Source organism: Haplochromis burtoni, unplaced genomic scaffold (genome assembly GCF_018398535.1).
Source record: "Haplochromis burtoni strain Fernald_Lab_line unplaced genomic scaffold, NCSU_Asbu1 Contig_23, whole genome shotgun sequence".
NCBI lineage: Eukaryota > Metazoa > Chordata > Actinopteri > Cichliformes > Cichlidae > Haplochromis > Haplochromis burtoni.
In genome coordinates, this window is record NW_024582384.1 from 1188928 (window position 1) to 1214667 (window position 25740).

Below are 25740 nucleotides of genomic sequence, written 5' to 3' on the forward strand. Positions count from 1 at the left end.
ACGTTAATTTGTTCCTGATTTGTTTCTTATCTTTTATTAATCTTCACAGCTGTTTTTTTTTTTAAATAGCTCTGCAGCGCCCTCACCAGGTGGCTATATGTAACTGGCGGTAACACCCGTCCCCATAGAGACAGGCTCCTACAACAGGGTTGCTCGTGCACCGTTAGAATCGCCAGTCCTCCGTCAGAGACGATGACAGCTTCAGTATGAAAGAGCCAGCTATTTGACATTAATGATTCCATCGAAAGCAGACTTCTGTGGTGGTTGCCAATCGGAATTTTTATTATTACTGTTATTATTATAATTATTGGATTAACGACCATCAGCCACCAAGCGAAGCTTTATCCTGAGAGGCCGGAGATTTGTGTCGCTGGGCAGGGAGGAGTCTGTTATTTCAGCGTTAGCTGAAGCCAGGCCAGCATGTCGGCGTTTTAACAATACATCCATCTCAAATACAAAGCTTCGGAGAGGATCCTAATGTGCTCTTAGAGGTGAGTCTTTGCTACATGTTATATTATTGCTGTTAAATGTTGCAACGCTAGCTAACCTGCCACTGATACAGTGGACATAGCGGTGCTAGGTTAATATTGGGTCGTTCTGTTCAACTGGACTCACAAGAACCATTTACTAAAAAAAAAATCTTTTTGGTTTCATTTTTGAAGCTAATTCTAAAAGAACACAGAGCTATCATTTATGCCCCGAAGTGCCCTATAGTTACTTCAGTCTAAGACATTATTAGCTGATAATCAGATAAATAGCCAACAGCATACATATAGAAGGTGTTTTCGGCTCATATGAATGGTCGTGCTGACTGACAGCAGAGGCGACTACAGCACCTGCAGGTCAGTCGAGGTGAGTCTTTGTGAATTTCATGTTAACGGAGCCGGTGCTGTCAGTGAGCAGGGCCCCGGTTGTTGTCCTGAAATCGATGATGTAATGGTGTTGGCTTCATGAGAAGAAGTAATACCCGTGTGTCTCTATGTTCAGGATGGATGTGGAGGTGAGTGCTGGCAGGGACAGCACTTGGAGGAGAGCAGCGGCAGCAACAGCAAATGATGATGGTGCTGCTGGTGGTGGTGGTGGAGGAGGAGGGGTCATGGAGGCTCAGGTTGTACCGCTGGAGCTGTACGACTGTGCAAGAGCCAAAATAGACGCAAATCTCCGCTGGTTGTTTGCCAAAGCCTATGGCACAGGTAAGACTTTCTCTTGTGCTGCTGAGACCTTCTTGGATGTCAAGAATGCAAGAGGATTCATATCTTTTTATATGGATGAATATTTTATTGTGCATTTTGTCCTAGTAGTAGAAAGAGAGAAAGGTATATACCCAACAAAAGGTCCATGTCTAGAATCACATCTGAGTTGTGTGTAGTTATACAGATGCTACTATGACACAAATGACAATTTTAATAAAATGAAATTTGTGACCTTTTCAGTTTAAACATTATTGATTTCTAACTGTGTTATTAAACAGTCAGAATAACTGAAAACATCAGGATATGTTGACGTTAGGTTTCAAGTTTCCAGTTACTAGTCCTTTGTTTATGCAGATTGAGATTTCAGTCTACTTGGAAATCCACTATCCTATTTTGTGAGTGTTGATTTTCGACCACAACAATTGCAAATGTATTTTATGAGAATTAACTTTTCATACCACGACAACATAGCAGCACTCCAGAGCGTCATTCCTGCGAGTGAATCCTTGGGCTGACATCTCGTGATGAGTCTTTCATGCACAGGTCACTGGCTTTGTCAGCTCTGATGAGGTCTGTTAAAATATTAAAAATGATTGCTCTACATAGGCAGGCTGTAAGTACTGCAAATGTCTGGAAATCACTCTTTGAATGTGGGTTTTTATGCCACGCACTAGCAGATCTATCAGGAATGTGATCAGGAGGTCAGCTGTGCTCTGCAAGTCTCAGTTTTTGTTTTATCAGTAACAATAATGTATTTGGAAGTTGATCCGGAGGCAGTCATTTAGGAACGGAAAACTCATTGTTCTCATATCCACTTTATGAGTCAAGCAGTTGGAGTGCCTGCAATTAAAGTGTATCCATTCCTGTAGATGACTCAGGGAATTGACGCTGACATGGGAACTAAATCTGAAAATGCGGGGCTTATAATACCATAGAAATGAAGCCGAATGCTAAATTCTGCTCCAATCTACACACTGGGAATTACTGTATCTTTCAGATGACAATATAACTGTCATCTTCCATCAGTCATGTCAGCATGAGCAATCTCACATAAACAGATGGAGCATTTTAGTGTTTTACCATGAATGCGCAAAATATTGTATGCTTTCGTTGTGTAGACTAGAGCTTGGTGTTTGTTCGGGGCAGAGATAAGATGTCCATAATAAACACCAAACCATCACCATTATCTCAGAAAGCTTCCTGCTTCCCTTAATCTCATTGGCTCTTCCTGATGTGTGCCAGGGACTCTGGTGTCCTGTTTTATGCAGGCATTGATATAAAAGTCTATGAGGATTATAGCAATACTATATGACATGGGACTCCTCAGTTTATTAAGCTATCACAACTATTTAGGTAGTAAGGAAAAGGATGAGCTAGACTGTCGCCGCCATTTATTCGCAGCTGTCACCATCATGTGGCGCTTATCATGACAGTCAGTTTTTGTTCCTGCTTAGCTTAATGTGGTGTGCAGCTAGCAATTATCACTTCGACAAAGAAGCAACTGAGACCATAATTAAGCAGGAAGTGTTTGGCACTTTTCCTTTATTAAAGAAATACTTAAATGATAAATTGAACACTTCAATAGATATACCTGATTGTTGTTGGACCTCGTTTTGCCTTCTGTCTTATTTCTTTATAGCATAGATTCAACAAACATTTCTCAGATTTTGGTTAATATTGGCATCATGCAATTGCTTTGCCAGCAGCACGTCCATGATGTGAATCTCCTGTTCCACCACATCCCAAAGGCGCTCTATTAGATTGAGATCTAGCGACTGTGGAGGCCATTTGAGTAAAGTGAGCTTATTGTTATGTTTAAGAACAAGTGTCTTCTGGAAGCAACCATTAGAAGATGGGTATGCTGTGGTCATAAACAGCTGGGCGCTTAGCAATACTCGGGTATCGTGCAGCTTTTAAAAAAATGTTCATCTGGAGAGAAGAGATAAGTGTGGAAGACAGAACCACACTATCAGAACTCCTATTAGAGTGCAAACTGACGAACACACCGACACAGCAGTGGCGGGAGGAGCGTGTTGTCTGTTGTGAAAGTCAGCACAGCAGTCACATGATTAAGTGTTTAATGGGATTGGACCTGAAGGCCTGTGTCTCTGAACAACACAGCCCGTTTGTTTAGACTCATGACATGTTTATTAATGGCCTGTGGAGAAACACTGAACGTTCCTGCACTGGAAACAGTTTCAAAGAAGAAACAGATAAACGGATAGTAAAAGTGTGTCGCTTTCAAACTACATAATTACTTTTTATGTACAGTTTTAATAGCTTTTAACAGTTGAAGTCAACAGTCTTATGTTGTATAATTTGTACAATAGTGGGCTCTAAAGGTCAGGGATATTGCTTTTATATTTTCTCCCACATAATGCTTAAGTGCTCTGTCACCCACTGTACAGATCAGTACAGTCCATAGATTTTTTGTTCTGTGCTTTACTTGATAAAAAAAAGAGTTTTGAAATGGAAACTGAATGCCGTTTGAATGAACCGATACTGGAATAGTTGGATATTTAGGTCGATGTGGAAGTGCTGAGATTCTCCTGGGGCGCAGTTAGTGCTATCACCTTTCAGCTTGAGGGTTTCAGGTTCGAACCTGCTGAGGTCTTGCTCTCAGTTTGTTTGCCCTCAGTAAGCCTACATGGGTTTTCTATAAGTGCTCTGTTTTCCAGAAGCAAAGTTTTGTTTTTGTTTGTGTTTTTGTTTGGTTACTTGGCATATCTGTATTGGTTTTATACTTGGATGGTAGCAAGAATGGTTGCCTGTGCTGTTCACTCTGGGATGGACTGGCCACCTGTTCAGGGTGTATCCTACCCTTTGCCCAGTGTCAGTTGGGATAGACTCCAGCTCCCCTGTGATTTCAGTTGGATAAGCAGTTAGAAAATGATACATGGATGGATGGCTGTATTAGTGATCTCTCATGCACAATAATAAATGCGTACAATTAGAATAAAGGACATGGAAAATTGGTGCCCACCTTTTCAGTTCTGTCTGCTTTGCCATGCTTTCAGGTGGGATTGGCTTATTGACTTACAGGCTATGTTTGCCCAACATGCTGTCTTCAGGAGGACTGTTCATTGAGCCGTCTTATTGGAGAGAAATGTTGCATACCCCTGCAGAGCCCGGAGTCTGATAGCTCTGCCTTAACTGTCAGCAGGATTTCTGCTGGTCAGTCTGACCTTTGTGCTTGAAAGAATAAGAACAAAGACTCATACATGCACACTGGGCTGGGTTTAAGTCCTGGATCAGATAGACGATAAATATCTAAGCAGTATTAACTACTAGAATTATGGATGAGAACCTCTCCTTTCAAATTTATTGCTGCACACACACATACACATGCACACATCTCCTGATGTCAAGGTCCATGAATCAATTCACTGAGCAGGAGCTGGGACAGCATCCCAGCCCCCGCCTCCGGCCTCTCCATCACCACAGCAACCAGGGAGGAAGAGGAACCATTCTGGGACAGCTAAGAGTGAGGAAGTGGGGGTATTTGTAAGAGGAAAACAAAACAGAGGAGCTCAGACATGCAGGGGTGTGTTTTCTCACATGATCTAGAATTCTCATTCACATATGGCAGCGCTACATCAGCGAAGCGTGCAATAGATCCTGTATGTGGACCATGACAAGCAAGCAGTCTGTCGTAAAAGACACAGCTGAGGTCTTCGCAGTCAGATGTAGTACCGAGCCTGCTGTGTGTGCGCTTTCCACTGATGGATGTTTGTCTGTTACATCACAGTCAGCATCATCCCTAATGTGAAGCAAAACGAGAACACATGCTTTTGTTAACTGATGCAAGTATAGCTGCTTATCTTCTCTTCTCACACTTTTATTCATCACTGTCATCGCTCAGTTCTGGAGATGTTTGACTTAGAAACAAACAGTCCCTCAAGAAGCCTGGCAGGGTGTAACTGCTAGTCCAAACCAATCATTTGATAGAGAAACCATAGATAATGGCAGTTAAAAGCAGTGCATTTTAGGCATATCTGTGTATGCGGACATTACAATATTTTAACAAGACAAAGATGTGCAAGGAAGCTCTATCTGGCTACGAGGTTTGCTGTACTGTCAGAGAGATAATTTGACATTTTGGAGCGATACACTTGTTCATTTTCTGCTGAGTTAGATGCAAAGATCAATATTATTCTCTTGTATGCACACCATCTCTGAAGCTGGAGCCAGAAGCAGTTAGCTTATCCTTGCAAAAAGACTGTGTACAGAAGCAAACAAACAAACCTAGCTCTTCAAAGTTAAAAAAAGAGCTAGAGTCTCCTAGAGACCTCATCATTTGCTTGCCAACATTCCTTCATTTCTGTGGTTATTCAAACAAGATGTAATGTAGTAATAGCTGAGCTAAGAGGTGCTGTAGACACAGATTTACTGCTTCCCCCTCCATCCACTTTTACGTTAACCTACACTAAGCACCTTCTGGTTTTTATTGTAAAATAGATACCACTGTGCCTGCTATCCATTTACTGATTTATCACAGAAATAAATTATACAGTTATACACTTTGTTTAGAGCAGTACACACCCACTCATACCCCTCTATGATGGACAGAACTACTAAAATACTAAATCCACTACAAGTTCAGGTCAGTTTTACATTAGCTTGCATGCTTATAATATTCATTATCAGATGGCTTTGAGGTTTTTTTTTTTTTTTGGGGGGGGGGGGGGGGTGACAAGAAACAACAGAGTTTCAACACACAGAAATTTCGTGAATGCTTCGGTCCTTAACTCCTGGATTAACATGTCCAAGACATAAAAATAGCTTTGGCATGTCCATGTGCATGAGCAGGAGCTGGAGAGTGCTAGGCTGGCTTGGATGACACCATTAGCTTAACTATCACCACTAAGTCCCGTTGGCTAAGTGGCTTAGGGCTTCAGGCCCAAGTGCTGTTTAACCACTGACTTTGAGTGCTCTCCTCATGCACTGGTTTCTTCTTAGACGGTCTAATACCCTTTAAAGCCTGTGTATTAGGAGCTTCTCTGTTACATAACACAGCAAGGCATTGGTTGGACACGTGTTGTATAAAAATAGTTTGTGTGTGTGGTTGTAAAGTGTGATTTGTACCTTTATACAACTTTGATAGGTAAAAAAACTTGCTGCTCACATTGTGGCTCTCATTTTGAAAGCATTTTGTTTGCCATCAATCCTTCCCCCAGATCATGTTCCTGCAGACCTGCGGGACCCCTTCTACACAGACCAGTATGAGCAGGAACACATCAAACCCCCCATCATCCGCATGCTGCAGTCTGGAGAGCTCTACTGTCGTGTGTGCGGGCTCATCCTTCACGCCGAGCAGGCCGGCTCACTCCAAAACCACCAGTCTGTCATCCAGGCTCTGTCGAGAAAAGGCATCTATGTCCTGGAGACCGACAACACGCCAGTTTCAGATCTGGATCTCAGCGCTTCTCCCATCAAAATGGTAAAATGTGTCTTTCTAGATTGTCAGAAAAAGCAGACTCAGTTTTCTGAAAGATGAGTCACATTTCGGCAACGTCCCAATGCCAGATTCTGTGATTCATGTGTAGCAGTTGTAACAGTGACAAAATAACAAATATTTAATTTGCTTTCATTTCACTGATTTACACACCTCCCCAAAAATCTCTTTGTTTTTTTTCCCATTGTGGTTAGTATTCCTCTGTAATAGTATAACCCAGTAACCTGGCAACCCACACTTACCATCTGTTAACAAGCTAATCTGACTTTCCAGAGCCAAATGTGAGCTAGTAGTGTTGGAATAAATAATGCACCAATGTAACAGAATTATTCATCAGGCAAAATGGATCAAAAAGTTTTTCATGAATTTTCAATTTTCTCTTGATGATTTCCATAATCCTGAAAATGTGCTCTAAATGCAAAAACAACACATAAAAGGGAATGGTTATTATATAAAAACAATATTGTACCATTACCATTATACCATTACTACTATACTAAAGTAAATCTGTGATTCCCAAATATTTAATACATAGAAAGACTTCATGAATGTTGGGTTGTCACAGTAGGGGGCAGGAAAAGTCATTTCCGCCTAAGACTTCTCAAATGCTATGTATCTAATGATAGATTCAAAGATAGCTCTTTATCTGTTCTCCCAGAGCGCACACATCCACCTCATTGATTCCCTGATGATGGCCTATACGGTGGAGATGATCAGCATAGAGAAGGTGGTGTCCAGTGTCAAGCGCTTTTCAACCTTCAGTGCCTCAAAGGAGCTTCCTTATGACCTGGAAGATGCGATGCTGTTTTGGATCAACAAGGCAACAATTAAACAGTGTTATTGTTATGACAGTTGGATTTGTGTGTTCATCTGTCTGTGCTAACCTGCTGTATTCTTTGGTGTTTTAGGTGAACATAAAGTTGAGGGAGATCACAGAAAAAGAGTGTAAAATGAAGCAACATCTTCTTGAGTCACCGAGTCACCAGAAGGTAATGATAATATAATAACAACAATAATAACTTTATGTATATAGCACCCTTTAAAAACAAGTTTCAGAAAAATACACTCACTGGGTACTTTGTTTGGTGCACATGTTCTGTTGCTTGGGGAAAAGCCAGACTGCTTGCAATTAATATGATTGCAGCAGTAACTCCAATAACCACTCCTTACAACCAAAGTATGCAGATGAGTGTTTCTAAATGCAGAGAGTAGGGTGCAAACACCCTTGCAGATGAGCTACAGCAGCATAAGACCACACCGGGTGCCAGTGCTGTCAGCTAAGACCAGGAAATGGAAGTTATAATTCAAACAGGCACATCAGAATTGAACAATAGTAGATTGCCTGGTCTGATGAGCCTTATTTTTCTGCTATGACATTCAGAAGTAGTTTAAACGCCACCTCAGCATTATTGCTGATCTATTACATCATGGATGTGCAGCAGGCAGCAAGTGAATGATATTATCATGTAAATATGGACTAAAATCTCTGATGGATGTTTCCCTGTTCTACGCAGAGTGAAGGGAGTGCTGAAGGCAAAAGGGAGTCTGAGTATGAGCAACGTGCACATAACAAAGTGTTCAGAGAGTGTAGCTTCCCCTGTCTTGAAAAGAGTCTGTCTTAAGTGATATTTTTTGCCTTTGTCTAATGTCCTACATGTGTGCATCTTGTCCTTAAAATACATATTAATTGTCAAGTAATCAGTTCTGTCTTCTACTGACATTGTCTTGCAAACCTGTGATCAGATATTCACACATTTTTATTTGTGCGTGTTTGCACCTCATGCTTAAAGAATATATCATGCTTTATATTTTTAAACTACTGTCCCTATTATTTGAGGGCTTTAGGATGATTAAGCTGTGGGATTCTTTGTGGGGAACCAGTTTTTAATGTATTATATTTTTAACATAGGGATTTGTTTTTTCAAATTTTGTCTGTCATCATTATGTTTGTGCTGAGTAAGCTTTTGGTAGTTAGTGTTTTTAACGTATCAACAGATGTGCAGACAGTTGCCGCTGGATTGACGCTTGCATTAACTAGCTGCATCATTAGTAGCACAGTGTGTCTTTTGAGCTATGTCTCATTTCAGTTGTTCCCCCCTGATTCCTGAATAAATAGATATTGCTGATGCTTTCATTCGAACCCTTTCCGGTTATCTTTAAGACCAGATCTGCCTCCTTCCAATCAGGAGAAGATTCGATTCCTTCTGGCTGTGTCTGACCCTTTACTTGTCTGTTGCTCTTCCTCTTTGTGTCTCCCTCCCAAATTAACTCCCTCGTGTGCCTCTTGGATACTAGTCTCCCTCCAAATGGTACTGGAAGCTTGTACCTGTAAGTGCCACTGCTTACAATCACCTGTGTGAATGTCAATGTGTCAACTGGAGGTGTGTGAGGTTGTGTATGTGTGTGCATCAGATGTGGCAGCGTAATGGAAAGCTGGGAAAAAACTAGACTAACAGGATGTAGGAAAAAGGGAATATGTTTATGGGTGTTATATAAATGCAGTAAATTGTATAAGGAAGATGACACAGTGCCCGTTACTGGCAAAGGAAGGAACATCACCATGCTCGTTTGCTTTTAATTTCAAATCCTTTTTTACATCCTTTATTATTCAGCTGAGCTCATTCAGTCCTCAACTTCCTCCTCCCAAACCATCCATTTATCCACCCAGTGTTAGAATGGCTCATGGCTTCTTTTATTTCACCATTAACTTCCTCCCAATATCATTTCTTTCTGACCTCACTAGCCTGATATATTGCATGCTCTGGCTCATTGCTTACTGGAACCTGTGGAGTTCTCTCGTGTGGTAAAGTATTCATCATTAACCCCTTTCGTTACTTCATTGTACGGTTTATGACTTTTTCCCTTGCATATCCACGCAATACTTATCTGTGTTATGCTTAGCTTAAATATTTTATATGAGAATCATTAGCACCCTTCCCGATTCGTATCAGCGAAGACACACATTATGCACCACATGACATGTCACAACCAAGAAGCCCTAGACCCCAGTTAGTGCTGAAGAGAAGCAGAGATTAGTTTACAGCATGTGAGATGTTATGTTTATCTGACAAGTGAGAGTGTGATTCAGTGATTCATTAGACAAATGTGTGCACACTGTGTAATCCTAGGCCTTCTCTTGGTGTGCAGGTGCGTTACCGCAGAGATCACCTATCAGGTCGAACGCTCCAGCACTTCCCCTTGTTGGACGACCTGTTGAAAGACATGTGTGATGGCACAGCTCTGCTGGCTGTGATCCACTTTTATTGCCCAGAACTCGTTAGACTGGAAGGTACTGTAACACAGCTCTATTCAAGCCAGAAGTGTAGCACATACTGTAGCTGTCAATTTATCCTAATGTTATATAAGTCAGGATAGTTTTACCAAGAGGTGAATTAAAAGATCAATACGACTGTGAAGCAAAAGGAGCAGTATCTATGAATTTAAAAGGTTTAAGAGTACAGAGTAAGCCTGATAGCGTTGTCCTGTTGTGTGCAGATATCTGTCTGAAGGAGGTTCCCTCTATCGGTGAAAGTGTTTACAATATCCAACTACTGAAGGAGTTTTCAAATGAGTATTTGAACAAATGCTTCTATCTGAAGCCTGAAGACCTGCTGTACTCCCCACCGGTACTAAAGGTGAGCTTGGAAACATAAAACGCTTTTATAGTTACAATAAAATCACTGTACATTTATTTTTGAGTAAAAGTAATGTTAAATTTAACTGCTTAACTATTATACCTCAACAAAAGACGTGTTTTATGGATTTGTCCTTGTGGTCCTGCTCCTCTTGCCCTCAGTCTCAACACCTGATAGTGAATTGCTTTAAGCGATGGATTAAATCTAAAGAATACATATAAAGTCCAGTGTGCCTTGATCCTGTGCTATGCTGCTTTTTGTCATGTCTTGCTTTTCTTCCTGATATCGTCAGTTTTTGATGTCTTACAGAATAATGTGATGGTCTTCATTGCCGAGCTGTTTTGGTGGTTTGAGATTGTGAAGCCAGACTTTGTTCAACCCCGGGATCTTCAGGATATCAGAGATGGTATGGCACACTTTCTGCCTTCATCCATCAGTTTTGATTGAATAGCACAAAAAGCACAGTCGCTACATGTACACAGATTGATTTGATGACTATATATATATATTTGTATTTACTGAAATGTTAGTGGCTGTTGTGAAAACATGCCATTCTTCTATTTCCACAGTGAGACTGCTGCTGCAGCCTAAAACGTCTCGATCCTATGTACCCATCTCCAACATCACTAAACGAAGTTTCCTGACATCATCGCACTCTGCTGACACCCTGGCCACGCCCACAAGCCCTGACCTCAGGTATCATTACAAAAAACATCTATTGAGTCACTAGTCCAGAAAAAAAGAGTTTGGCTGTCTTTTCCCTAAGATCAAAAACAAAACAAAACAAAACAAAATTAACTAATGTTTTAAAAGTTACACATATACAAAATTATACAACATTAGGGCTAAACTACTGACACGATTGAGGTCTTGGGTTTATTGCACCAGATCATTTAAGCAAAGCGATTGGCTTTTATATTTCCCAGTTTAGCTTTTGATTGGGTCTTTGGTCACAGGACCCAGACAAGCATCATCTTGGCTCTTCTCCTAAATGAAGATCTGTGGGATGATTCGGAGTGCGGTGTCTCTCTTTTGTGTCTCTGCGGTAGTGTTTTAAATGCCTCTGCACTAAATATTTAAGCAATGTAAACTTAGTAAATTAAGAGGTTATTAATTTATACAATGATATAGATATACAATAATAATTTACACAGCTAATATCTCTCTCTCTCTATCTCTCTCATGCAGCACTAAATCAAGCTCCACAAGCCCATCTCTGCTGCCTCTGAGACAGAGACAACAGAAAGTGGTTGAGGAGACCACTCCAGGTAAAAAAAAAATCATCTGTGTTCTGAGCTGAGGTTTCTGCCTGAAGTCAAGAAGTAAATATATTTTTTCCTAACATGGATCATGTATTCTTTGTGCAGATATAAGGCATAGGCCTAACTCTCTGATAGGCCCAGATGTGCAACATCAGGGCTCCAAAATGGCCTGGCCAGAGAGAAGGACGAGGTGAGTGGTATACAGTAATTGGTTTATTCAGTTTCATGTTGCAGAATCTATCAGTATGACAAATTCTTTTGTTCAGCTTACCTAACTCATTTTCCTCCTTCTGTACTATTATCTCATCCAGGCCTTTATCCCAGCCTGCATCCTATGCCCTGCATTTTGCCCCAGAGGATGATGCAGACAGTATCAGTCTTGCTCGCTCCATTAGCAAAGACAGCTTAGCCTCCAACATAATGAGCATTACTCCTAAACACATGCTGGGTGCGGGTCTGTCTCAGCATAGACTTAGTGGTCAAAGCCTGCTTAGTCACATGCGCATAGAGGATGAAGAAGAAGAAATAGAAGAGGAGGAATTGGTTGCCATTATCCATCCTTCTGTATTTTCTAGACATCGAATCGGGAGCAACATGGAGCAGGACGAGCTGGAAATGCAGAGTGCAGCTCCTGCCTCAAAAGTATGTAATGCTTCTCGTCCTTCCTGTTTCGATGCGGGCCCTTTTACTCTGGACTGCCGAGGCGACAGCTATTATCTGGAGCCTTTGTTGCCTGCCATCCCTAAAATGGCCAAAGAGAAAAGCATCAGCCTGAACAAGCAGGAGGAGAGCGGTGAGAGTCGCTGCAGAGGCACGGGAAATGCAAGAAATGCAACGGCCGGTGTCCCGCGGACCTCACAGAGGAAATCCCCCAGCAGCTGTACACCCACGCAAGTGGTGGAATCAGTTCCTAGCTCTCTCAGGCAACTGATCGAGGATTCAGCAGTCGACTCTCAGCCTGGAAAGAAGCAATCTGAAGGCTTTTTCCTTCACTTGTCAGATGAGCCAGACCAGCACAGTTCTTTCTCCATAGATTGCATGCCAGAGGCAGGGCCCGATTCTGACTCTGACATCGCAGACCTGGAGGAGGATGAAGAGGAAGAAGATCAGATGGAGCTGATGAAAGAGGAGGTGAAGGGAGGGAGGGGAAAGTGCCCAGAAGAGGACGACACGGCTGAATTTGGAGAATTTGGAGAGGGAGAGTCAGCCAAACTCAGAGAAGACATGAAGGTAAGCGAGCGGGAGGATAAGGAAGATTGCAGTGGGCGCTCTAGCCCTTGCCCTAGTACCATATCATGGGCGAGCAGCTGCAGTGCTTCAGGCAGCGCCAGTGTCAAGATGACCAGCTTTGCAGAGAGAAAGCTCCTCAAACTTGGTCTCCGTGACGGATACTCAAGTACCAGCAGCTCCCAAAAGACAACACCTGATGGCTCTGATGTCACCCCCTGCCCTCCCTGGCAACTGAGGAATGACTCCACCTCGGGTTTGCTGGGGAAAGAACCGAGCACTGTGATGGGGAAGAATACGGCACTTAGTTCTCCAGTTGTGCCTTCAGAGCTACTGCAACTTCACATGCAACTGGAAGAGCAGAGACGCGCAATCGAATATCAGAAGAAAAAGATGGAGACGGTATCAGCCAGGCAGAGATTAAAGCTTGGGAAAGCTGCTTTCTTGAACATTGTTAAGAAGGGTGGGGGGCGCAGCGACACTCTTCCTTTACCCCTCAAACACTCCAAGGAATCCTTGGCGCTAACATCTGCTGACAGGAGTAAATCAAAGAGCCAGACCAGCAGAGATGATTCTTGTCTTGATGCTCTAAAGGTTCGAACAAAGGGAGGTCAAAGAGAGGAAGGACCGATGAACACAGACAACAGATTAAACGCTCTCTCCCAGGATAATGGAGCTGAACCTGATATAAATGAGTGCTCCCGTTCCATAGAGTTGCTCAATGAAGCTATTAGTACTATTCAGCAGCAGATGATGCAGCTCTCATTACAGCAAAACCTGCTCATGAAGCAGAGCGTGGCCTCCCCTCCAGACTTGGTGCCGTCAGGCCCAAGCACACTCCCTGACACAAACCCAACACAACAAACACCTTCTACCTCAGACTCCAGATCTTATGCAGTTCACTTTGTAGATATTAGTGGCGGCAGTGCTGCACCAACTCGTCGTCCTCCCAAGCTTAGCTCCAGCCAGCGCAGCAAAGCCTCAGAGCTGAAACAGAGTAAAGAAAACAGCAAGAGTGTCAAAAAATCAAACATCCAACTTCCAGAATGTGCTGAAGGGGAGGAGGTGGAGAGTACTGCTGAGAGCTCTAGGACTGAGAGAAGCCTTCAGAGGAACACCACCTTCAGGGTCCAAGACAGTGCAGGAGAGGGAACAGGGCGTCTCTCAGACAAACTCAAATCACCAGACCCACCAGTTATCTCCAGTACGACTCAATTTCCGTCACAGGATGGAGAGCAGGAGAAGGACGCAGCTGTCAGGTCAAGGATGGAGGTTGCCAGTGGGGAGGAGAGCACAAGAGTCAAGGGTCAGCTGATTGAAGTCGACTTGTCAGAGCTCAAAGATCAACTCGAGGATGGCACTGTAGACGCCCCAGACTGCGTGGCAGAAGGGGAGCAGAAGAACGTGTTGGGCTTCTTCTTCAAGGTGAGATGAAGATGTTTACACATTTTGTTGTACTGTGTTTTAATTTCAATGTGGTATATTGGAGGTTTTTCTTTAATCTTCCAGGATGATGAAAAGGCAGAGGACGAAATGGCGAAGCGTCGCGCTGCCTTCCTCCTCAAACAGCAGCGCAAAGCCGAAGAGGCGAGACTACGCAAACTTCAGCAGGAGGCTGAGAGCGAGCTCAAGCGTGATGAGGCCCGGTGAGTTTGGACATGAAATCACATGTTAAGAAATGATAAGGAGTGGTCCAAGGCGTGGGTGGGCATCTGGCCGCTGTATTAACTTTCCTTCTGTTTGCTCAAGGCGAAAGGCTGAAGAGGATCGCATTCGTAAGGAGGAAGAGAAGGCACGGCGAGAGCTGATTAAGCAGGAATACTTACGGCGGAAGCAACAAGCCCTGATGGAGGAGCAGGGTCTGGTCAAACCTCGCCCACGGACCAAAGCCCGCAGGAACAGGCCTAAATCGCTGCACCGTGAAGAGTCCAGCGGTCTCTCCAAAGGATCCGCTACACGTAAGAGTGTCTCTAGTACTTAAGCAGTAAAAATGTGAATGCATTGTCGTCCTCTGAGTATCTGTGTGTGTGCGTGTGTGTCGTGCAGGTAATTCTCTGAAGGTTTCCATGTTGATCAAAGCCCAGGACTCTGCAGCAGGCTGCAGGGGAGGTGAACCTTCTTAAGCTGCTCTGCATGATGTGGACACGACTGATAAAAATAGGAGTGGATTTCAGAATAGGAAGATCAGTCCGTCTTTTTTCAGAGCAGACACTTCTGATTGGCTTTGATACACTTGTTTTATTGTTTTATGTGCAGCTTATTGTGTCTCTTTGGTCTTACAATGTGCTTTTTTTTTAACTATATTGTTATTTTTTTAATTATTGCTGTGAAAGTGCAGTAGTTCAGGCATGAAACTGGGCAAACAGCACTTGGCTAAGGAAAGTAGCTGATGCTAAATCCTTCTGTCTCCATTTTCAGCCGATCTGAGCTGCAGTCATCGAGGATCAACGCTCTCTTTGGCAACTGATGCAGACAGCGTTATCTCCGGAGGGGCAGAGTCAAACAGGTGAGAGTTTGGCTGTATAAAAGCAGAGAAAATTTGTGTCCATGTTGTGTGTCTTTGCACTAATTTGATTTTGGTGCATTTTTTTAGGGCTGGATCTGTGTGCTCTATGGAGTCATTCCCCCTAAGCAGGGCCTCCAGCAGGAACATGGAACGGGACTGGGAGAACGTCTCTATAGCCTCTTCCATTACTTCGAATGAGTATACCGGTGAATAGAAATGCTGAAAAAAAGATTTATTTCCATCATCACAAAACCAGCATTTATTTTTAAAGATTGGTGCAAAACAAATTTTCTATTTTGTCACATTCTTAATGAAAGAGACATTTAGATAAATGTGTTTTTATGCTATTTGTCAATGAAACTGTCAAAAGGTTGATGGCTCTTCTGTATAACCAGGCCCAACAAAACAGTTAGCTTAGCCTTAAGCACAGATTGTAATATCCACTGGACCTCAAGCCATGACTTCACAAACTTTGCTACAAGCTTGAACAGCAGTTTGCCACTGCATCTACTCCCTCCTTCAGTTTTGATGCTAAGCTATGCTAGGCTAATCGGCTCCTTATTCTAGCTTTATAATTGCTTTAAAAATATGAGAGAAGCATTGATATTCCCATGTAACTCAGCAAGAAAGGAGTTAGGCCTGTTTTCTATTATAACCTAAACCACTCCTTAAACGGTTAGAGACCTGTATGTCATTTACTGATCTTCTTGGTTTGGTTCATATGCTATAGGTCCTAAACTCTTCAAGGAGCCGAGCTCCAAGTCCAACAAGCCAATCATCATCAATGCCATCGCCCACTGCTGCCTGGCCGGAAAGGTTAATGAAGTGCAGAAGAGCGTTGTTCTTGAGGTCAGTGAACACACAGCAGTAATACCTATGAAGCTGTCTGGGAACTTTGTGTATATCATAGTAAAAATTTTTAACGTGTTATTGAAACAGTACTATGCAAAAGTCTTGAGCCACCCATCCTTCCTTTCTATTTTCCTTTCAAGAAGCCAGACTTTCTAACATAAGAGACAACTTAGCTAAGGACCCGTTTTAAATTGCAAGCTCACAATTTTAGATTAGTTTAATGTTAATGTAATGTCAAAGATAACACAATTTGTTGGGCAAATAATTTCATTTTTCCAACAATAAGGTGATTCCCAAAGAGCTATCAGCTGGAAAGTTCTATCTTAGCATGGTGTGCAGTGGACAAGTGGAGGACAAAAGAAGAAGTAGTAGGCCTTAAAAACTATATACAACAGATGAACTTTATCTGAAAATCATCCCAATGTTTAAATGGTTGTTAATATATATGGAGGAGGTTAGGAAAGACATGCAACAATATGTGAAACACAGTGGAACAGGTGGTCATACCAAATATTGACTATATTACCATGTATGTTTGCACATTTCAATAAATCGCTGCAGCTATTTCAGCAGACTACAAAGAAATAAGTGGAAGCTGAAGACTTTTGCATAGTACTTTTAACTTTTTACCACATTCAAAAATTCAGTTTTAAATTTTCAGGAACTAGAAAAGTGCGAGTCCAATCACCTGATCATCCTCTTCCGTGACGGCGGGTGCCAGTTTCGCGCCATTTACTCGTACTCTCCGGACACTGAGGAGATCATCAAGTTTTCAGGCACAGGACCGCGCACCATCAACCGAAAGATGATCGACAAGCTCTACAAGTACAGCTCAGACCGCAAGCAGTTCACTGTCATCCCCGCCAAGACTGTGTCGGTCAGCGTGGACGCTCTGACCATCCACAATCACCTGTGGCAGGTCAAGAGACCAGGGAGTGCACGAAGAAAATGAGAAAGGGGGACATTTGTAACCATTTCTGGTCCCATCTGCTACTGTTGGGCAGGCCCCAATAAGCATGGAGACGACTGTCATGTCATTAGAGGGTTCAGATATTCAAAAGTATTGCATTCTGTTGTATTAGCTTTTTATTCTGTATGTCACACTGCAGGGTTTTAATTTGTGGGGATATCCTACATTTAATTAAGCACTTCTTTTTATGTAGCACCCCAAATACTGAATCTACTGGTACCAAGTGCAAGTGTAGACACGCAGGGATGAACCTGACAGTGTCTTGTAACATTTAGTGTTTCAGCTTGGCAAAGAAGTACCCGACTGCTGTGATTAATCCAGGCTGCGCATACAGAGGACTCTTCTACTACTCGTATGTGTTTTTATGACGAGGGAGCTTCGAACAGACTTTTTTTATGTCCGTGTGGAATGGATGTTAGTAAGTGGTAGTCTTCTTTTCTATTTAGTGTGTTTGGAGAAGTGCGTCAGTCTTTGTGTAGGGGGAGGGGAGAGCAGACTGCAGTTCTTCTGCATTTGGCCCTGAATGTGTTTACTCTTTTGATTATGCTTTAAATCTTCTGACAACCAAGCAAATGTTTTTCGGGGGGGTATTTGTGCTGCTGTTACAGTGGAAAACAAAATAATGTTGTTTTTACCTTAAGGGAAATTGTACTGGTATTTATCTCAAACCTGAAGCAATTTAAACACTGCATTAAATCAGATCTCAAGGGCAGCCTACGGAAATAATCGCACACATATATAAACATATATTCCACCTCCGATGTGAGCCTTGTGAGATCACCGATTAGCTCACATCACTGAACCAAAATTGACTGGTCTATGCCACTGAGCTGTTTGCCTCTCACATATAACCGCTGGCTGGATGTTGGCGAGATGTTCGTTTTTAATGGAGCTTCTGGCGCTTTCCTTGCAGTGACTGATGTCAGCAGCTGGTACAGTGTTTGGGAAAACTGCACAATACTTGATATTTGTTTGCTGCATTTTGTACGTTTTTGAGCAGTATTTTTTGTACGTTGCGTACAAGTTATGTTTACTAAAAAAAAAAAAAAAAAAAACAGGCACTATTTCGAGGTTTGTTCTGTTACAGGCATACAGAGCTGAGTCTTGTCCGTGTTATATTGAATGTTTATTTATTTTGATTAAATATAATAAATGCAGCTAGGTACATTTTCTTGCTAAAGTTGTCTTTTTTCTGCTCTCCGTTTCCACTCTGTATTTACTAAACGAGGGGGATGCACAAGTCCTTTTTATGGATTGCTAAGAACTACTAAATGCCACACAGTCAGCACCTGCAGCTGGCAGTTAAAGCTAGAAAATGAAGATCTGCGGAGGACATATGGTCAGGAGAGTGAGCAATAGTTATGGTTGCTGATCAGGAAGTACAATTAAGTCCAGTTAGAAAAACACTCCACAACTGTGACTTGTTTGCTATGGTTACCAGTAAGTACATCCCATGATTCAGTCATTTATAGGAGGACCTGAAATCACCTGCAAAACAACCATCACCCTCACATGGCCATGCTTAACAGTTAGTGTCCGGGTTTTTTTTTGCTGATATGCTGTTTGGTTCTTGCCAAATCTGGTCCTCTGTATTATGGTCAACATCTCCCCTTTGGCACAAAAGCAAACGCAGCTTATCAACATTTATGGTCATAATTTGGGTTTGTTTTGCAGCAGGTGATTTCAGGTGCTTCTATAAGCATGAAATGTATCTGCAAAAAGTCCTGTGAAAAGTTTATTTTTAACACAACTGTATATGCCAGTCTCTTGTACATTCAAACAGACTTTTTTTGAGCAATTATTATTTAAAAATAATCAGCATATTTTTCAGACTTAATAATTACCTTAATGAAACTATCAGGACTACTAATAGATGTAGCTAAGTAAAACATTGTACCACACTGCTACTCGGCAGTGGGCTATTTATGATTATTTGGTTTTAATCAAATTTGCATTTTAATTACAATGTTACGATGATTTTGTTGCCTTAGAGCCACAGGGAGCCAGTGGAAATATGCAACCAATCCATAGCTCCGGTGGTTCCCTGCGACTTTAACAAAAAACCTATCCCAGTACAAATATGGAAATGTTTTAAATGATTATAATTGCTGTAAATGATCTTTTATATTGTCGTTTATTAAAGAAAATACACTTAATGATGTACATAGAATAAGCAAATATCAAATTAAAAACAAAAGTCCTGATAAATTAAAGTCACTAAAGAAAATGGAGAATTTTACCGTACATCAACCGACAAGTTTGCTCTCACCATCTAACACTGATGGCTCACCGTGTGCCTTGTTTTCCCAAAAAGTGATTATTTTTCACCTATAATCTGTCAGACCTATCTCTCATTAATGTTATCAAGTCATTTTGTATTTGAAAGAACAAGTAAAAATGTGAAATCCCTTTTTAGCGAGAAAATTCCATTAAAAATGCTTCCAAAATCACCAGCAGCATAATTACAGATTCCAGTTTAGTGACGCCAATCAGTGGAAGTGAAGCAAAGTATACACCAACTAGCTCCTGTCAATTAAGGTAACCATGGCAATAGCACCAGTGTTAGGTGCATGGGTTTACATATATGTATGTTTTTTTTGCATCGGACGTACTTTTTAATACTCTAAAGAATGGTCTTTTAAACAGGGTACTTTATGGGGATTTACTCACTCGTGCAGTCTGCCTCAGCGGCCACCAAAGAAAGTTGACGACTTTCAGCTGCAGTTTCCTCCTGCTCATCGGGGCAAACACATTTCTCATAAAATCAGGTCAGGTCTCAAAAGCCAGTTAGAAGGAAGCTGAAGTGTATAATCTTTCAAACAGAGATCAGAGGGAGCGTCTCACTGATCAAACCCACTTCATGCATACATTCAAGGCAATTTATAAAACAACATTTCTCTATCACAACCAAATCATAACTTCCTGTGATGGCAACAACAAAAATCAGATTTCATCTTGAACGTATCCCAATAACTTGTTTTATTAAATAATAGGACTTTAATAATCTATAAATAATGTATTAAATGTCCCATATTTTCATGCAGGTACATAAGTGATTTGTGTCTGTGCATTTAGAGGTGCAAGTTTGTTCTTCGGTTTATTCATTAACTAGCTCTGGGTTGAGAGAAGAAGAAGAAGGAATAAACAAAGGCTTGTATAAACACAATAAACAATCCATAAATGATATTTTCACAATTCAAATAATTAAAAAGCCTAAATTAGATTTAACATGTTACTTAGCTCAGTCTGTTGCGGCCTCCGGGCAGGTTAGTTGCTCCCCCCATTTATGGTGCTTATCTTAAAGTAAGCTAACACTTTTATGAAATTATCTTAAAACAATTTAAGCAGTAGCATTCTTCTCAAAATTCTTGCAAAGTCTCTAAAGCATCAGACTATTCCTTTAATGTCATTGCTTACTAATAGACAGGTTTCTATAGTAAAAAAAACAATATAGGCAACTTGAAATCATTTCAGTATGTTGTGTTCATAATACAGCACTTTAATGTGCGAATAAAATAAGACTCAAGTATAAATAAGTTCAACACTCAAATAAGTACGAAGTCAAAGAGTCAGAAAGACTCTTACATTAGGCCAAAGCAACCACAATTGTATATTATGAAGCAAAAGTGTTTCACTTAGCGGTGCTGAAAGAAAAATGGCGCTCTCTAATTACTAATATAGTGTTAATCAACTAAATACTTTATGGCACAATATTGAATACATGGCACAGCCTGTTTAAAGGGTTGAACTAAGCTCTTGTAGTAGTAAATACTTCATCCAGTCTAAGAAATGCACTGCAGCAAACATATAAGTAACCACCATTATTTGTACATGATACTAATCTACACCACTAAAAATCTACTTCTATTCTTCAGCTGCAAAAATTAAGCTTTGAGAGTTTAAAGCATATATTTTTATTTGAGTCATGTAGTGTTGCAAGTTACGCTTGAGTTTATGCGAGTGGTGGTAAACAGAAAATGTGTATCCAGGGAAATTCAAAATATGATCACCTGATATTCTCAAAAAAAGCAAGGAAAGAGGATTAAATCCTGAACTTCAATGTCACAATTTTTCTAATAACGATACTTCAAACCAAACCGCCAGAGTTCTGTAGCTTTCAGTGACAAGCATGTCCCTGACTGCTCATTTAAAAAGAGCTCTCACAAATATCAACACACTATTTTTACAGAGTTTGTGGCAAGAGGATGAAAATGTCACTGATGACATCAGCTGTCACCTGACAAACATTAGGCACTCGTATAATACAGTGGCAGACTGCAGGTGCTGAAACTTTGTAGCACAAATTGTCCTCTTTCAGACTGGACCCGCATGGATGCAGCGAGACCCCCACAGAAGCTGAAGCTGGGTTAATGAGTGTAGCAATAAAGGTTGGCAGGGTATCAGAGCTGGGTGTCCTCTCTGGTGTCCATGCTGGACTCGTGTCTCTCTTTCAGGCTGCTGCTGTGGACAGGAGGCTCTTCGGGGACGTGAGCCAGAGGGTCCGAACGAATCAAGTAGCTGGGTGGGAGAAAGAGAGCAGAAAGCAATGAAATGCTGATGTATCTCGCTCATTATTAAAACTGCTCCATACTCACTCAGCTCACTGAAGAATGAAAGGACCAGGACATCTTAAAGGCCTCATTGTATCATATCAACCCATTAGAGTGCTTTGCTCTAATGCTCTAGGAGTTACTGGTGGTTCCTAAGATACTTAAAAGTAAAATGGGAGGCAGATCCTTCAGCTTTCAGGCCCCTAATCTGTGGAACCAGCTTCCAGTTTGGATTCAGGAGACAGACACGCTCTCTAATTTTAAGATTATGATTAAAACTTTCCTTTTGATAATGCATATAGTTAGGGCTGAATCAGGTGACCCTGAAACCTCCCTTAGTTACGCTGCAACAGATCTAGAGTGCCGGGTGCTTCCCATGAGTGTTTCTTCACCACCTTTTTTCACTGTCTAAGTGTTTATACACCACTCAGTATCTAATAATTAGATATTATTCATCTCTCGCTCTCTTCCACAGCATGTCTTTTGTCATGCCCCCCTACACCTTAGCCTTAATTGGTCATGCCCTTCCCTGAGCCTGGTTCTGCCAGAGGTTTTTTCCTGTTAAAAGGGAATTTTTCCTTCCCACTGTCACCAAGTGCTTGCTCATAGGGGGTTGTCTGATTGTTGGAGTTTTTTCTCTATTATTGTAGCGTCTTTAATTTACAATTTAAGGCAATTGACGCAACTTACTGACATCACCTTTATTTACCCCTCTTTTATTTATATTCATAAGAGGTGTGCTTCTTGCCACCAGACAAAATTAAGTCCAGTAGTCTTTTCGATGTCTGCTCATTAGTTGCAACATAATCTACTATAAAACCAGCTAAGTCTTTATCTCTTTACAGCTTAGTTGCCTAATAAACTGACAAAAATGTAAAGTTGTAGCATGTAAAACCCAAAACAATTAGTTAATGTGCCATTTTTATGGATTTGCTCTACAAATCACATTCATTCATTAATAACATAAAAATATTGGCAATTCACTTTATTTTAATTATAGTGCGCACTAATATCTTACTGGCATTTTTTTCTTTTTCCCTCACCGTTGAATAATTTGATGTCATCAGACATGTAAATACATCGAAATACATCGATGTGGAGGAAGGGAAATACACAGCGCAGCAACATAAAGTAGTAAAACTTACACAACATCATTGAGCTCCAGCCTAGTGTCAGGAGATGGGTTAATAAGGACATAGGAGAGAGTATTTTGGTGATCGTTCTGTTCATCTGAAACACAAACATCACCACAGTCAAGCACAAAAGGCGATGCCGTGATCAAACTGTATTTGCAGGATCATGAGTTGAATACCTTGTAGGTAACCCAGATTAACTCTGTTCATGACGTCACTGGCTGTCAGATTTGTCAGGTCATCTACAGGTACACAAACAGCAGTTAGATTAAAAACAATTAAGTACTGAGCTGTCGGTTTTCTCGTGTCTATCATTACCATATCCAGATGTGGGGAGGCCCAGGTGCCTCATGCGGTTGCGGACCAGTTCTGACAGCTCTTCCCTCTCAGAGCGCCTGTAGAGGTTGAGGCGCTGCTGGGCAATGCGCTGGGCGTTTTCTTTGCTCGAATCCCGGCTCGCCCCCTGCCACCGCACACTTTTCTTACTCAGACGCCGAGCCCACTGCATGCTCTTCTTCCTCAGCAGGGGGTGATCGGATGGGTCGTTGTTGCGAGACTCGTCCCCCTTATCCTTTGTGTCCTCGCAGTCATCAACGCTGACTGACACCTGCGACTAAGGTGGCGAGACAATAAGTTACATTTACACATCTTTAAAGAAGGGAGGCTGACCATTATTCATTGAGGTAAATCATTTTCTTCTGTTTTTAGTTTTTGCTCAAGCACCAAAATGAGATCTCAATGGAAATACATCACTGCATACATTCATTTGTTTTTTGTGTATTTAATAAATAAGTTCTTGGACTGGAGATTGATAGCCTGACATCTTGCTTAGATCTCACCTCAGAAGTGCAGAAAATGTGTGACTCAGTTCGATAGATCCCAATAGGAATTTCAGCACTAGAGGAGCAGAGCTTCTGGAACAGTCTCCCGTAAGTGCCAATCCACAGATCCTCCTCTTTTACTTTCATCTAGAACAGCACATGATAGCATATACTATTAGGGCATATGGGCTGCACTGTGCTTCTTTCTTTTCATTAATTCTGTTCTTCTGTCACACTCACAGCACACAGGTATCCTGATCCTGGGGTGGTATCCAGCCCCAGCAGCAGTCTTGCAATAAGGATCATGTAGTCCTTCACAAAAGACTAACAAAGAATAGCAGAAGATTACTTGTATCGCTTCATACATACACATACACATAGCCATGACAGCTATAAATGCAATAGAAAAAAAAAACGGGAAACCTTTTAATCAGTCACTGAACACAAGAGGGCACTTGTGCTTTATGATGGTAACACTGCTCACCATCTTCAGGTGATGCTGTTTTTCTGCTGCTATGAGCCATCATTCAGACATTACTCATTTCTTTCACCTAGTGTTAAAAAAGAGTCACCTCAGACTACGCGTTTCGCTGCAAGTGTGTACCAACCTGGTAGAGCAGGGTGTCCAGCATGCTGATACTGAAGACTCTGCCTGCAGCGAAGGGTAGGCGAAACATGAAGGCCAAGTTGGAGCCTTTGTCACGCTCCTTCTGTGGGGGAGAGACAGGACACACATAAAGCAAAGCATCTGTAAAGGCCTACAGGGCAACTAACCGTAAGCTCCCTCATGCTGTTTTTACCTTTTCCAACTTAGAGAGAGAGTATGAGTAGCAGTCCTTCGCTCTGAACTGCATGAATCTCATGTTGGATGGGTGAGTAAGCTCTGTGATTATACTGAGACTGGGAAACAACCTTGAGTGGGAGAAAGTGATAGAAAAAAAAAGAGGAATTAGAAGCTCAGGCATCATTTCATAACAAACTGACTGCGGTTCATGAATAATATATGAACGACTGGAAAAAATGCTCACTTTACCTGAACATTGTCTGCACATTGACAATAGTTTTGGCATCAGCCATGTAATCTTCCTCGGCGCTCATGGTGCTCTCTTTATCCACAACGACCAGGTTATCGGCGTAGATGATCCCACACTGGAGCAGGCTGTCCAGACTGAAATATACACACACAATAAAAAAGCAGAATATATAAAAAAGTGAATGTAATAAATATCAAAACTGAAAATGAAAGCAGAAAATTATGTGACATTCTCACTTGTCTATGGATCCAGCCATGTAGTAGACCATTGGGAAACAGCAGATGGCCTCCAAGAAGTGATTATCAGGCCTGAGGGAAGTATATATGGTGCATTTAGCTTCCATGAACCTTATTACATGAATATATAACAGATTTTAAAGAGATAAGTGTATCATTCAAACATAGAAAAGTTGTAGCCCAAGCTTCCTTTCTCTGAAAACATGTTGGCTTCCTCTAGTACTTTTTAAATATTTTGCTGTGTGTAGCCACACTTCTGATATTATGTAAATATAGTGTTACTAATGATGTTTATCTTTCTGTCTTATGTAAAGAGTGTTGAACTGCTGCACTGTTAAAAAGAGCTACACAAAAAATGAATAGTATTTCTTGTAGACATGCCATTTCTTGTCATTTTGTTTAATGTGCAGCGATGAATTATAACAACATGAGATGGGCCAAATTTGAAATATTGAGCATTTGATCATTCAAATCTCAGCTGGCAAAATGAAATGGCCCTGACTTCTCCTCAAAAAAACAAGACAAACACAAAATAAAGTCTATTAAAGTAGAAAGCATTAAGATTTTTGACTATAGTAGCTGCTATGCTCTTATAATATGTGCAACAGTGAGCACAAGTTCCCCAAAGCACTTAAATGGTAGCTTTAATTCCCTGTTAGTGGCTTCAGGCTGAGGGATGAGTCCACTCAGAGAGATTTAGCTGCTGACAGAACGTCACTGCATATGCATCTGCCCAGTCCTGCTGACTAGAGACCCAAGGCTGTCGTAAATGCGTGGGTGTTTGTATTTGTATGCGTGCGACACCAATAGGAAGAGAGAAAGAGAGAGCGCCGCATGAACGGAGAGTTATTGTTATCTGTCTGTTT

The 25740-nt window shown here is 41.5% G+C and overlaps 2 protein-coding genes across 10 annotated transcripts in view; one reads left to right on the forward strand and one right to left on the reverse strand.

Annotated features, from left to right (window-relative positions):
* Positions 1 to 119: 119 nt before the first annotated feature.
* camsap1a (calmodulin regulated spectrin-associated protein 1a) lies at positions 120 to 18259 on the forward strand. 6 transcript variants are annotated; one of them, XM_005917270.3, is made up of 20 exons: positions 120 to 491; positions 988 to 1193; positions 6371 to 6633; positions 7307 to 7468; positions 7557 to 7637; positions 8944 to 8976; positions 9796 to 9937; positions 10144 to 10283; positions 10593 to 10689; positions 10853 to 10979; positions 11472 to 11551; positions 11651 to 11735; positions 11857 to 14197; positions 14282 to 14418; positions 14522 to 14730; positions 14819 to 14881; positions 15191 to 15278; positions 15366 to 15484; positions 16009 to 16127; positions 16792 to 18259. In XM_005917270.3, the coding sequence occupies exons 2-20, from the start codon at positions 989 to 991 to the stop codon at positions 17080 to 17082; spliced, it is 4782 nt and encodes a 1593-aa protein (XP_005917332.1). In that variant the 5' UTR covers positions 120 to 491; position 988; the 3' UTR covers positions 17083 to 18259. The 6 variants fall into 6 exon arrangements, with proteins under 6 accessions (XP_005917332.1, XP_042074689.1, XP_014187579.1 ...); XM_042218755.1 differs by lacking the exon at positions 8944 to 8976 and adding an exon at positions 9392 to 9451; XM_014332093.2 differs by lacking the exon at positions 14819 to 14881.
* Positions 18260 to 20064: 1805 nt separating this feature from the next.
* kcnt1a (potassium sodium-activated channel subfamily T member 1a) overlaps positions 20065 to 25740 on the reverse strand; it is a 38984-nt gene continuing 33308 nt past the window's right edge. For all 4 annotated transcript variants that reach the window (XM_042218757.1, XM_042218758.1, XM_042218759.1 and 1 more), the window contains 10 exons: positions 24875 to 24946; positions 24638 to 24772; positions 24405 to 24516; positions 24213 to 24314; positions 23845 to 23928; positions 23623 to 23751; positions 23102 to 23396; positions 22963 to 23025; positions 22796 to 22880; positions 20065 to 21618 (listed from right to left, as the gene is read on the reverse strand). In XM_042218757.1, coding sequence (XP_042074691.1) covers positions 21501 to 21618; positions 22796 to 22880; positions 22963 to 23025; positions 23102 to 23396; positions 23623 to 23751; positions 23845 to 23928; positions 24213 to 24314; positions 24405 to 24516; positions 24638 to 24772; positions 24875 to 24946 — 1195 coding nt within the window. In that variant the 3' untranslated portion in view covers positions 20065 to 21500. The remainder of the gene's footprint in view (positions 21619 to 22795; positions 22881 to 22962; positions 23026 to 23101; positions 23397 to 23622; positions 23752 to 23844; positions 23929 to 24212; positions 24315 to 24404; positions 24517 to 24637; positions 24773 to 24874; positions 24947 to 25740) is intronic.